Source organism: Python bivittatus, unplaced genomic scaffold, assembly GCF_059951505.1.
Source record: "Python bivittatus isolate LINGU-HERP-01145 unplaced genomic scaffold, Pbiv_v1 ctg000610_np1212, whole genome shotgun sequence".
Classification (NCBI taxonomy): domain Eukaryota; kingdom Metazoa; phylum Chordata; class Lepidosauria; order Squamata; family Pythonidae; genus Python; species Python bivittatus.
The window spans coordinates 33,557,305-33,571,837 of NW_028277088.1; the positions used below are offsets into that span (position 1 = coordinate 33,557,305).

At 43.9% G+C, this 14,533-nt stretch overlaps 1 protein-coding gene across 1 annotated transcript; it reads right to left on the minus strand.

Moving 5' to 3' along the window:
* Nucleotides 1–4,776: 4,776 nt before the first annotated feature.
* TRIL (TLR4 interactor with leucine rich repeats) lies at nt 4,777–9,263 on the minus strand. The gene has a single exon (XM_088150730.1). It carries the CDS (start codon nt 8,805–8,807, stop codon nt 6,507–6,509), a length of 2,301 nt encoding a protein of 766 aa, XP_088006856.1. The 5' UTR covers nt 8,808–9,263; the 3' UTR covers nt 4,777–6,506.
* Between the last annotated feature and the right edge of the window lie 5,270 nt (nt 9,264–14,533).

A 14,533-nucleotide genomic window follows, 5' to 3' on the forward strand; every position in this document is an offset into this window, starting at 1 on the left:
TCAGAGAGGCCGGCAGACTGTTTCTGGCAACAGCAAGTAAGCAAGATGCAGGAATGGAACGAACTCCACCAGAAGCCAGAAAACTCCCCAGTGTTGAACATTTATCCACAGCAAATGAAATCACACATTTGTGTACAACAGTTGCCAGCCCATCTAATAAAACAGTCATCAATCAATTTCTCCACCCTGCTTCTGAGCTTAATAAAAGAACCAAGAATACATGGCCTAGAGCATTTGATGGGAACTTAGGTATGAAGGAACTCGTTCATTATCCCTGCCCAATTTTTAGAAATGAATAATTATTGTGTACAACTTAAAGCTGTAATGTCTTTTTCATTTTATTTACAGTCAGAGACTAAAGAAGGTATAATATCAGATATTACTCAAACTTGTGGGAATTAAATCTAGATAACTCTACACCAGGCCTGAAACAAGTTTGGGAGTCTGATTTAAACAAAGTAAGTGGATAATGCAATATGGCACCTTTGTGGAAATCTGGGAAATGTTTATCTACTTCAATACAAGAATTATATCTTAAAATCTTACTTCACTGGCAGTTAACCCCTATAAGAATCTCACGTATAACACATAATTACTCTACAAGGTGCTGAAGGGGTTGTAAATCAAAAGGAACTTTTTCCCCCATCTTTGGTGGGAATGAAATAAAGTCTCAAATTTTGGAGTGAGATTTTTAACAAAATGATAGCAATAGCCATAAGACTGAATTCTCACCAAATTTAGGTTTATTACGTATATTTGATGGAAGGAATTAAAACATTGTGAAGCAAGAAACATATTGTTTACCTGCTTTCAGTTGACCATTGACCCCTAATATTTTTCAATCTTTCTCTTGAAAAATAGTTTGATAAAGATTTGGTTGATTGCTTTGCTTGAGAAGGATCTGGTAAGATTCACATGCTTAAAAGATGATTTGGGAATTATTATTTTATTTGAATTGGCAGGATTTTCTTTTACAAATGATAAAATGAATTCCCACTAGGATGTATGGAAAATGTAACTGGCTTGATACAAGATTATTTAATGTATAAATTATTGTATGTAATGTATTGCCATGTCAATAATAATAATAATAATAATAATAATAATAATAATAACAACAACAATAATGTTATACATATACAAACACACAAAGATGCCTCCTTGCCTTTGAGAACTCAAGCCAGCTTATATTGTAACATTCCTCATCTTAAGTCCCACAACCATACCTGTGAGATAGGTATGGTTGTGAGACTTAACTGGCCCAAGGTCATCCAGTGAATTCTGAGTTTGAGTGGAGATCTGAATCTTTCCATTGTGCTAATTAGAGATGGTTGCATCAATATATGACAAGACTTCAGTGTTGCAGCCCTCAAGTTACTGGAATGGTCCTCATGGGATACGTGTGACAATTTGAGTATGAGATCATCTTCACTATTTTTCCCCTGAAAGGTTCCTACATGGGGGTCTTTTTGTTTCATTTTCCTTTCTAAAATATGTATAAACCCAAGCTAAAAGTGGTTAACAGATCCCCTTTTTCTTGAAAGTGTGTGGCTATTTTGGGAGGAGGAATCCTCTCTCCTCCTCCCCACAGAGTGTGCAATTAAGAGAATTCTTCCACTGGTTGTTTGCATTTCTTCTGATGGCTGCAATAGTCATACTCCTTCCTACTTTGTGGCCTTGAGTTTTCTGAGCCTCATAGTTCTTTCCTACCCAGAGGATGCCAGAGTGAGGGCAGGAAACACCACTACATAGGTCATCAGGTGGCCTCGGGGTGAAGGCAGCTGGGAAATCATGTTTCCTGCCCTTACTCTGCTGTCTTCCGCATAGGAAGGAACCAAAAAGCAACAAGGAGCATGAATGATTTTTTTTCTCCAATTTGTGCATGCACAAATACATATGTGTACACACAAACACACTCACAGACACATTGAAGAGACCATATTTGGTGCAGCTCCAATTATAATTGTTTTTGTTTGTCAACTATATGCACTAATGAAGTTGCAGAGATGAAAAATATGAACATAAGCAAATTGAACTATTAATTTTAAAGAAATACTCTTAACAGTAACATGAATTAGTTTCCCTCCAGGCAGCCATAACTACATATTTAAATGGCACCTTCCCATTTAATTTTTAATACAGCAGAACAGTGAGTATAAAAGATTTTGAGGTTACTAATTCACATTAATCATCCTGACTACAGAATGCTTCAGAATTCTAACAATGTTCTTTAAAAAAAAAATAGACTATTCCCACTTCCAGGCCAAGTTTTCAATTATTGCCTGTCCTACACTGAATGTGTTCAATCTTTATGATATTGCTTGATTTATTTTTAATCCCCTTCTATTTTTTTTCCCCTCTATAGTATTTTACACTACTGGAATTCTTGGGGAGTCTTGGCTTCTGCAAACAGCTATCACCTTTCTCTTAAAAATGGGTGCTATGAATAATGGAAGATTGGATAAAGTCATACTTATCCATACTCAGTGTTTAAACTTTAGCATTAGATAACCAAAGCTATTAATTTGGGCCTTATGCATATTGCCTCCCAGAAGTACAGTTAAATTTATGGCTATACAGGTTGTCCTCACTTAATGACCACAATTGGGACTGGCAACTCCATCGCTAAGTAACGAGGCAATTAAGCAAGACATCACATGACTGCAACTTGCAATTTTATTGTCAACTTCTCCATTGACTCTGCTTGTCAGATGCTGGCTGTGAAGCTTGCAGATGGCGATCACATAATGCAAGGACTGGTCATAAAGTTACTTTTTCAGCACCATCATAACTTTAAATGGTTGTTAAACAGGGCAGTTGTTAAATGAGATCTACCTGTACTTCCCAAGGTTTGATTCCCACATTACAATGAAGGAATGGAATTTTGCATGCAACATGCCTCTGTGGTGGGCTCAGGTTCAGAACTATGTTCATGGAAGGGAGGCAAGGACTTTGACCATATCTGTGAGAGCTGCGTCTTGCTGTGCTGACATTCCTTCTACTCCCCATCCTCATCATTGATGGCAGGCACTATTTCAGTAGTAGTAATAGTAATAATTTATTAAAATTGTATGCTGCCCAATTCTCAATGACTCTGGGCAGATCACAACAATCAGGCAAAGAAATTAGAATAAAATCAAATCATAAAAATAAAGATAAAAGACAGCAAGCGTGATGAAGCAAGGGGTCTCACTGTTGCTTGCCAAAGGCCTGGATGAAGAACCAGCGTGAAGGATCAAGGCAAGGGATTACTTTATTTTCAGACCATTAAAAATATATTATTCATACAGTAGTTGCAAAATAGCCAGATGAGGGTGAAAATGGGGAGAGCGAGCATCTCTTGTTTGTAAAGCTCTAATTCCTAAATGAAAACCTTTAAGGAGCAGAGGTGTTTCTCTGCAAGAGTGCATGAGCTTGAGACTAGCAAGCATTATCTCACATGGCATTTTGCAAATCCTGTTGCACTAACATCAGATGATCTAATTACCACAAAGGCAAAGCTGATATTTACTAGAACAGGACGGCGTGAGCAAGTTTCAGACTTCCGTTATCTACTTTTTTTTAGAACTTCAAAACCCGTCAATGGGAATCATGTGCAAAAGAGAGGCTTAACAGCTACTCAGGGTATCTCTGAGCATAAATGTGTTTTAGTATCAACTTACGGTTTTTCGATATTCCCTTCACTCCAGTTTTTTCATGCTCTTTAATTTCAGCAATCTGATTTTGAAGCTGGGGAGCCTTTTGTGATTCTCTTATTTAACAACTGGAAATCTGAAATCCCAATTAGGAGTCACAACATTCCAAATGTAGAGAATAATCTCAGTCTAATTCCTGCCCACCTCTTCCCTGGAATACATATTTTCAGAACAAATCTCTACATCTCTGCACTGAAACAAGACCTGAAATGTTCCCTAAATTAACAGCATCATCAATTTAAATAAGATTCAAGTGTATTTTTAGAGTCACATGGGACTACAATTTCCCAATATTTAGAATTTTAGCTTTTGTCTTTTAGCCCATTTGTGAGAGCGCCCATTAAGAGTAATTTTAGAGATCATTTTGGATTCTGTGATAGGCTGAAATGGATCCTATTTTCATGCTTGGGCTCATCTAGCTTTAAATGTTTAATCTTATCAAACTGTTATTCTTATCAAACTATCAGACTGTTTTAAATGGGTTTCAGAATTGTTAGGAGTCGGGCAGCATATACATTTGATTAATAAATAAATATAGTATATCTTGTCTTGGAAGAATATTGCACACTGCAAGGCATCAATTTCATAAAGAAATGCAACTCAATTCCTTGCACTTCTTTAAATTAAGAATTAAATTAGAAATAAACTTGACAATAAGGTATTATTGAATATCTATCTTGTTTCCACTTTAAACTGAACTCTAATAGTTATGTTTAGCATGCCAAATAGGCGTTCACCAGGCCAAGGACTTCTGCTGAATGGGGCTGAGGTGCAGGGGGAAAGAGGAGGAAGGGGGAATCCCCCGAATGGGATAGAAGTATCTTCTGTAAGGGGATTCTTCTCATTCCCACAGCAAGCCCCTGCAAATTTAGAAGGATTCAGTGGCTCGCTATGTAACATCTGGAAGGGGGGGATAAATGCTGGACGATGATCATAGGAGAGACAGTGAAGGAATCCACTTGCTCCAGTTTAGCTGAAAGGTCCTAAATCTCTGTCCAGAGTCATTTATGAATAACAAGTTTAAAAAAACGGGCAAAGCTGTAGAAGTACCAAAAAGTATTTATTCAAGACCACTGTAAAAAATAATTCTAAACAAATTGTAACAAACTGGATTAGGATTCTTCTCCCTAACAGAGTCAGCAATTGAATTTTGCAAAATTGACATTTCTTTCTTCCTGCCTTCCTTCCTTCATCTTTTCTATTTCTTTATTTATTTTCTGCACATGTTATATAAACATACATTAAAACTTCTTACATTCGTCTAATAAAAGAAAGCCCTGGTCAGTATAAAAAAGCACCATTCTTGCTTCTTCAGCTCACTTACAAGTTAAACATTTTTTCAAGGCCCCTCTAGAAAAAAATATTTTTAATCAAAAACTATGACTTGAAAGAGCTGATGAGAATTAAAAGTCAGTGTCTAATAGTAGAAATTCAAGAATATTCCCTGCATCATAGTAGTAATTGGGGTTCACATTTTTTTGACAAGCAAGTAGCAAATCTGGCTCATCCTAAATACAGACTCTTAGAGAAGAGTGAACTCAGTTTAGGAAACATAACTGAGGTTAACTGCCTTCATAACAGGCATCGACCAAAAGTTTAATTCTAAAAGTTTGAGTTAAACCCAGTAGAGTCTCAGCTGTCCATCAAGGGAGTGACACTAAACAGCTCCTTCTTTGAGTGGCATTTCATTCAGAAACAATAATAATTTTACTGATCCCTCTTCCATTGCTCTCAAAGTTTGCAATGCATACTCAGAACTAACCCTGTGAGTAGCAGCAGTGGCAGGCAAAAGGCTCAACCGTCAGGCTCCACATGTGTATACAGCTTTCTGTGTCTGGAGGAAATTACATCACTGCTTCTCTAGGATGTATTGAAGTAGAAAACAGGTTTTTGCACCATCCAATTGGTAAAGCTACCGTATCTGGGCTCCATAAATGCAGATAACTATGAAATGACAGCAAAGAGGTACATCTGTCTGTATCTCTTCACTGCCATCTTGTGGTTGCACAGGTTTTTGCAGGCCAAGTAACATTGAAAATAAAATCCTCAGGCTTGATCTTGCTTACACGAGATGTAAACGGTGACTTAAATGGTGCAAAAGGCAGAATCTGAAGTAACCTGAAATGCACAAAAATCTGTCCAGTGCAAACATTTATATAAAACTTTTTTTGTACCCTTGTTTGTTTCACTCCAGTTATCTTAGTTAATTTCTTATCCAAGAACAATACTGGGTAGCTAGAGTTACATCCACAGGTTAGGGATTGTTAGAGATGCTGTTTTCATGTGGCAACTAATGATTGGACAACTGAAACCTGTTTTCCCATCAGGATCTATCTAATTCACAAACAGAGATCAATGCCCACTCAGCCACAATAATGGCAGTTTGAGAGAGAACATGGTAGACTCCCACTGTAACTAGCTTTTAAACAATCATAGATTTGATCCCAAAGAAGATCGCAAATCGTCTAAGTAAAAATGGCCATCAGTAAATTCAGGAAAGCCTTTCTTGCTACCTTCATTTTTTAGCACATCCCACTCTAGGAGTTCCACCATTTTTAATCAGCCATCTTTTTTTGTACATTGGCAGATCTAAAACTGAGATAGGAACAGGGGGCCCTCTAGCCGTTGCTGAACTGTAACTCCCAGCACCCTCACCATTGGCCATGCTAACTAAGGCTGCTGGGGGTTGTAGCTTTGCAATACCCAGGGGGCCACCTTTGCAGAGGCTGCTATTACCACAGACTTCACTAAATCATAATGCCAGCAGGCACTTCATGATAACATACTGGCAGGTTAATGTAGACCCCATTTCTAGTCTGCAAACCGTTGCAACAGATGGTCTTCTCCACGTCGGGCACTGCTGTTCCCTCCAGCACTACTATCCATGAAGCGTTCACAAGGGAACTCGATGAGGTCAGCCTCACGCAAGGCACAAACAGCACTACGGGGTGTACGGTGGGACTGGAAGCCGGAAAAGTCGGTGGAAACACCTGTACCCATGGACCGGAGGGGCCGGCGGGTGGAATACATCTGCCTAACGTGGACCGGTGAGGCCGCCTTTCTCCGACGGCACCCCAGGATCTTCTTCCGCACCAGGCGGGAGGCCCAGGCTGCCAAGGCCAGGAAGAGCAGCAGTGCGTTGACCGCCAGCAGCACAAGGGTGAGCAGCTGCTGATCCAAGCTTTGGGTCCCTCCAGCCATCGCAGCAGCTGCTCCCCCCACGCCCTCTTCAGGCAAAGTGACCAGCCCTGCACAATGGTCCCGTGGTGCCACTGGGCAGACCCGGCCCCCCATCACTCCCTCCACACAGACCAGATATGGGGTATCCGGACGCAGTTCCCGCAAAGTAGCTACTGGCTCGTTCCATTCGGGGAGATAAACAAAGCGCTGGAACTTGACGGCCGTGCCAAAGCGATCGAAAAGAACTCTGAAACGCACAGGCCCTAGCAAGCGAGGGCTGCGGTGCGGGCGGACCCCCCAGCGCACTGTCACTGCGTTCTCAGTGACGGCTTCCACTGTCAGGTTGTACAGAAACAACTTGTTAAAATCACATGGATCAGTTACCAGAGGAAGGGTACTAGACACCGAGGAGACCAAGTGGTGTTTCCCTGCTCGCCGAGGCCAAGCAGCGCCAAGTACAGAAGGTGACCTAGTACTGATAAAAAAGCTGGGCAACGGGGTGGTTGGACCTGCCTCGACACGCCAACTTCCCTTCTCTGGTACCATCTTCCAGGAGCCTGGCAGCAACCCGGTTGAAGCAGAAGGCGGGGAGCTTTGTTTCTCCTGGCCCAAGCCTAAGTTGAAGCTGCCGTTGCCTCCAGGGCTCGCAGAAGAAGCCACCTCTTCCAAACAGGAGCCATTGGAAAACGAGAAGAGTTGCACATCCTCTAGGTAATCAAGGTATTTCCCAGCCAGAGCAGGTGGCCGGTGGCACTGCACAAACACGGTCAGGAGCCGGCCCTGGGAATGCCAGGAAGCCAGCCACTGCTTCAGCCCTCGCAGGTGGCAATCACAGCTCCAGGGATTCCCATCCAGTTCCAAGCGATACAGTGCTGGGTTGGAGGCAAAGAGGTCTCCAGACAGGGAGGCCAGGGCGTTTCCCTGCAAACTGAGCTCCCTCAACTTATGGAGGGGACCAAAGGTCCCAGCTGGCAGGGCGGCGAGGAGATTGTTACTTAGGTCCAACACCTCTAGGCTTTGCAGAGGCTGGAATAAGGTGGCAGGCAGCTGGTTTAGCAGGTTCCCTTCCAAATGCAACTCTTTCAGGGACCCCAGACCAGCAAAAGCCTCCACTGCCAACCACGTCAGGCGGTTCCCACTCAGTGACAACCTGGCCAAATTGGAGAGATGTTGGAAGAGTCCTTTCCCTAGCTGTTGCATGTCATTCCCAGAGAGGAGGAGGGTGCTAAGCAAGCGCAGGGACCGGAAGGTGTCTGGGTGGCGCAGCAAATTCTGCTGGTTGCCAGACAGGTCAAGGAAGCGAAGCTTTCCCAGGCCAGCAAAGGCATTGCGGCTCAGCCAGCGGATGTGGTTGGCCTCCAGATGCAAATACAGCAGGTTGGTCAGTCCTGAGAAGGTGGCATCGCTCAGCGAGCCCAGCAAGTTGCCGTCCAGCCGCAGCTTGACCAGACTGCCTAGACCGGCAAAAGAAGCCGTGCTTAGGTAACTGATCTCATTGGCGTTGATGTAGAGGACCCGCAGCTTGGCCAGGGGGCGGAGGGTGCCCGGTGCCAAGGAAGCCAGGAGGTTGTTGCCCAGGTAAAGCTCCTCCAGGCGCCCGAGGCGTTCGAAGGCTTTCGGGTGGAGCGAACGGATCCGATTGTACTGCAAGTCCAGGCGCTGCAGCGCCACCAAGCGGTGGAAGTCCAAGGCCGAGACGTTGGCAATGAAATTGCCGCCCAGGCTGTAGGTGAGGATGTCCTGCGGCTCGGCGGCCTTGGGCACCGACCGCAGTCCCCGGTTGGTGCAGAGGACGTGCTGCTGCTGCTGGCAGTCGCATGGCTCCGGGCAGATGGGCTCCACCGCCGGCGGGAGCAGAACTAGGAGGGAGCAGGCGACCAGCAGCTGCATCAGGAGGACTCTGAGCGGGAGCAGCAGCGGCGGCGGCTCCATCCCTCTAGGGCGAGCGGCGGGCGTCTTCCCCCGTTCCCTCGGCGTCTCTCCGGCATCCCCTCCTTCTAGGCGGCGGCTTCCGAACCCAGCTCCGAGCGCTGCAGAGGCCAGCAGCCGCACTCTTTCCCGCTCGCAGCGCCGACGGCTCCCGGCTCCGCAGCTCCGGATCCTGTCCGAGCGCTCCGTCGCCTGCCCCTACAGCCGCCGCCGCGCCCTCGCGATGGGCTCTGGCTCCCCGCGACCCGCTCTTGTTTGTGCGGAGCGGCTGCTCTCGAAGCCTGCAGAGCCAGGCGGGGGTGGCTGCCGGGGACAGACAATCGGAGCGGAAACTCGTACTTCCCACACTTCGCCCCCGGGGACGCGCTAGACCTGGAGATCGGGTGGAAGGAGGGGAGCGGGAGAAAGGCCAGATCCTGCGGATTGGAAGGAGACAGCCGGGCCAGTGCGGCGCGGAGTTGTGGGGGGAGGAGGGAGGGGAGCGTAGCCAAGCAGCGGGGGGCGCCGTCTAGGCAGGAGAAGGAGGCGGAGGGGAGAGAGATAGAAGCACGTGGGTCGCGGATTACGCGCTCACTGGTTTTAATGTAGGGAGGGGACGGAGCGGTCGACAGGCTGGGATTCCTCCTGGCCCCTGCCCCGTAGAGTTGTACGGCGTCGTCGTCGCCTGCCTGCCTGCCTGCCTGCCTGGAGTAACAGTCACGCCTTAGCGTAGCTTAAGCTCTGTCCTTCCACAAGCGGCTGTTGGAAGGCTGACTCTCGCCGCCCGGGCGCCCCAGGTGCGCGGGGCCTTCGCGGGCCTACGACTGCGCCGCTTCCGAAACGAGTCCCCAGTGGCAAAGATGCGCTTGGTATCTTTCATGCTGCTCTGCACCATTAAAGTATTCAAAGCAAACAGGATATCATCTGGTGAGCCCCTGCGGCGTTCTGGTTAGTCTTCCGCAAACCCGATGACTTCCAAATGGTTGGAAATTACAGCTTCGTTGGCTGTACTGGTTTGGCGTTCTCTGAGAGATTGCCCCAAGTCAGTCGGACAGCGCCGGGTTCAGGAAACGTTGGGGTAGAAAATGTGGGTTGACCCAGCCCGCCTTACAAAGCTGTGGAAAAATAAAATGAGAAAAGGGGGAAACTGCATTGTTTTGAGTTCGAGGGGGTGGGGGAGGCTGTATCTGATATGTTGTAAAGAATATAGGGACGCTAAAGGTGGTTCTTCTCCAGACAGTCTAAACGGCCATCCCACGGCTGTGGGATCTTTTGTTTTCACAATCTGCAGACACGTTTAATAGAAACCATTTTGACTTTGCACAACGTGTTAACCTTTTACTGACCCCAGTTGTGTCAATTCATACCGTTTGAGGGCCCTTTCCAAAAAAAAAAAAAAATCTGACTTGCACTTTGCTTATGTTTACAATCTTACTGTGTTTTCCAAAGGGAGAATTTGACACACTTTCTTTACTTCTCCATCCTGGCAATATTAGTGACAGTCCAACCATTAGAGCATGAGAGATTAATCTGAGTGTCTGTGTGCCTCTTTCCACCTCAGCCTTCTTTTAGATCTCAACAGTTTACACCTTCACAAGATCTTACAAATTCCTTACATTTGGGGATTTTAAAATCTGCTTCACTGGCCCACTGAAAAACAAAAGCAGGCGGTGGTGGGAACCAAAAACTACAGTGACCTTTATTAGGTCAGTTTCACCAGTAGTTTTGAATTTTTAAAATGTCCTCAGTGAATTCCAGAAGGGATGGATGTGGCCGGTTTTGAAGTGAGAGACTTGTTGGGAGACAGAACAGACATACAGATTTGATTGCCTTAGATCAGCATTTCTCAAGCTCAGCAACTTTAAAATGCGTGGATTTCAATTCCCAGAATTCCCCAGGTGGCATGGGGAATTCTGGGAGTTGAAGTCCACACATCTTAAAGTTGCTGGCACTGTATTAAGAAACACTACCTTAGATGCAGGAGTGAGGAGTTTCCCAAAATTTCCTGGGAAGGAAAAAAAACAAAGGCAGAATTGTTGGTTCCTTGTTTTTGCAAATACAATGCCCACTGCTGAAACCAAAATTGTTTTAATCTGTTGAAACATAGTCAGATCCTCTGATACGGGGGGAATCCAGAGATTTGAAAGACAGTAATACATCTGGAGATAATTAAGCTGTTGCTCTGGATAGAGTCAGTTGAAGCCAAATCAGGTAGAATTCCCTAGTAGGGTAAGCATCTGAAAACATGCGCTCCTAACTAAGTTGCTATAAAAAGCTCTTCTGTTTAGTCTTATTGCTGAATTTTTAGCAGGAATGGGGCTGACTTCCAGGATATATCAGACCCCTACAAATAGTGTGTCTTCCTCACGAGTGATTCTGAAAACACAGAACGAAGTGAAAGAAGTTGGTACGTGCTAGAAATGGATTTTGCACTGGGTTTATTCTGCAGTGCCATCGGATAGCTCTGTTTTCTAGTCAGTCCCTGGGCGCAAGCAAAGACTGCAAAAATTTTCTGCAAAGACTGCAGAAAATTCCCAACACAGCACCTTCTGAATATTACTATTTAAAAGAGTATTAAAACCATCATTGTTATTCCTGCACATGCTGCATCGCTGCAATAAATTTATGGGATTTTTGCTGTGGGAAGACCAGGTGATGAAGCGAGATGCGGAAAACTGGAAACCTCTTCAATGTGACTCTTTTTTTCAAAGATTTGTTTTGCTGGTCATGACCGAAATAAAATGACTGACTGGAAACTTCTCTTTCACACACACATAAGCAGTAGAGAAATAAAATGTCCGTGTCATGTTTAATTTTAAGTAGCTTTATTCACGGTTGTTGTGCATTTCTGAACAGCCAGGTCAAACATTACACAAATAATGCAGCTGATCTTGGCAAAGCTCAGGCTTAAATCATGGAATACTAGTTCCGAATGGGATTCAGCAGAAGCATTTGGTGGTCAGCCAGAGGGGGAAAACCTGTTGGAAAGAAGACAAGAAATTAAATGGATAAAAGATCTTGTACTAGTCTTTGGCTATAAAATTGACATTTTGAACCAAACATCTCTAAGGATGAGTTATTCCAATCCAAGTAATAGCTGGATTTTCTATTCAGAAATGGAAGATAAATCATGTTTTTTTCTTCATCCCAGCAGATCCTGCAGAAGATATTGAGGCCCCCAGGACCATCTCAGCACCTAGTAAGGCATAAATTGTGGGTCTGGCCACCTTCCCTCTGAAGACATGGCTGGGTTCACCTGTCAAGATAAGCTTTAGAATAGTTTTTTAGCTTTTAACTTAGTGCATTGTATGACCTAGCACTGTTGTTTATAAACCATGTTTCATATCTTTGTATGATGCACAAATAAGTTCACAATGGCTTGTTTAGCATACCACAGTTAAGACAAATTGACTTGGCACAATGATGTGAACCAAGCTCTTCAGCCTTCCTCAGCCTGATGTTTTTTTAGATGTGCCAAGCTTCAACAGCTAAAACCTTAATTAGCATGCACAATGGCCATGTTAGGTGGAAATTTGGGCAGCTTTTGAAGTCACCAGGTTGGGGAAGGTTACTGTGATTGAATATAGATACTAGGGCTATAACATCAGCCACATTTATTCCTCTGGTCCACTTTCTGTTGTTACTGATCCTAGTGAAAAGTTACAGGAAACTCAAATATTTGCTATGTGGCAGTGCCATTGTGATTTGTTTTACAGCCAAGGGCACTTCCATACCACATTGTTTCCACTTTCCAATCCCACCAAGGTGATTTAAGCTGACAATATGATCATCCTCATTCCTACAGACAAAGGAGTGCTGAAATCAGGTGGGGAACACCAAGAGCAAATCTCAGCCCCCTCCAGCCAATCAGCAGAAAAACTACAAAATCATCGTTCAGATGGTGGTAGAAAGTAGAGCTTCCTGGCCATCAGGATGCCATTTTGCCTCCATATAGATTGCCACATTTTGCCTCCATATAGATTGCCAAGTTCTGATGATACCATAGTTTCCAAGCCAGATGTTCTCCCCAATACTGCAACCATGGCTGTAAGCTGCAGCAGAGAGCTTGGATGTGTGCAGGTGTGGCAGAAAGAGAGAGTGTAATGCTCACATGACCCCCTGGGGTAGATGTCAGGGTTTGCTTGTTTTACAGAAATGGTGAACCTGGTTAGAAACTAACAAGAATAATTAAAATAAAATTAGTTGATAAAGTTGCCTATAAAATCTACTGGAGAGCCCCAGGTTCAGGCAGAAGTCAGCAGGATGAGCCAACATCTGCAGTAGGAAGATGCCCCCTCCCCTGAAAGCCCAAGAGACTTCCAGCATGGCAGGTAACAAAATGGAAGTTTTGTCATTTGAACTGTGTCACTGCAAATTGAAAGAGAAGCAGTGAGCAACTGTGGCATTTGTGCCAATTTAGCACTGCTGCTGTGTTTGTATTTTCCCATGAAGTTGTCCTTTGTGGGAATGTGAGAATACCCAAGAGTCACTTAGTATCTTGTTATATCCATCCAACTCATTTAACATACCATGTTTAAGCAAACTATGGGCTTTGCAATATACTCAGGCAATGTGGGACACACTTCTAGGCCATTATTTTTTTTGTTCTATATTATGGAAAAGCAACAGCAGGCTAGACTATGATTCTGCAGAGTTATTGCTAATTTCCATATGCTTATCATTTCTATTATGGGTTTCAAATTCAAAACATCTTACATGAGCAACAGCATCTGTGGTGAGATAAGGGGAGCAATGTCACTGCAGTGTGGCACTGCAAGACAAGCTTTGCCCCTTTGAATGTGCATCATGATGTCACATGCTCATTCAAAAGATGTAGAGCTTGTGGGGTTTTGTCCTTCTGACCAAAGCAGCAAGCTCTTGAGGATGCCTTGCATGTGAACTATCAGCACTCTTTTTGACTTGATTTAATTTGATTTTATTTATGTGCCATCAAGTCTTCAATTCTTAGTGACCACGTACACCTTCCCCATGTTTATCTGTCTCCAACCTGGCCCTTCAAGATACAGTGGTTCAGTGATTTCAGTGGTTATATGACAGAGGTTATTGTCACTGTTTTGTATTCTAGGCACCATATGTCTAATACTAATAGTAGATAGGCTAAGAGTAAGGTCAGAGTTGGGATACACCAGCTTGCATTCTGGAAGGCTGCAGCCCATTGCATACTCAACTAGATACTAAATGTAGTAGGACTTATGTCTAAATAGTCAGGATAGAATTACATGGTTAATTTTTGTCTTCTCTCTTACTCTTTCTTTCTCTGACACACATGCACACTCACCTTATCCTGAGAAACCATTTGTCTAGACCCATCAGTAGCCCACTCTCTGCTATTTGCCCCCCCCACCCGTAGTTTTATTAATCCCTGAACAAACAGATGTTCCCATTGCACATGTATGATGTCTTCTCTGTATACTTAAATGTTGCATTTATTTGATTAAATTATACCCCACCCTTCAATGCAGAAAACATTCCCAAAGAGACTTACATAATCATATTGAGAACAACAATGCCGTCATCTACATAACATCTGTAGGATTTTCAGCAGAGATTTTGTTGTTCAATCCGTTAAGACTCTACAGAGTCTTGAAGCAAAGCACAAACTTTTTTTTACAAGCTAATGCATACAATATGTTTAGCATTTTCAATGAAAACTGAAATATGATGGAATAAAGTCCATCAAACACAATGGGACATATTTCTTGCATAAACATACATAGTGTTGCATTATA

Excerpts from the sequence above, each read along its gene's own strand:
- TRIL (XM_088150730.1), bottom strand. The coding sequence starts at position 8,807 with ATGGAGCCGCCGCCGCTGCTGCTCCCGCTCAGAGTCCTCCTGATGCAG.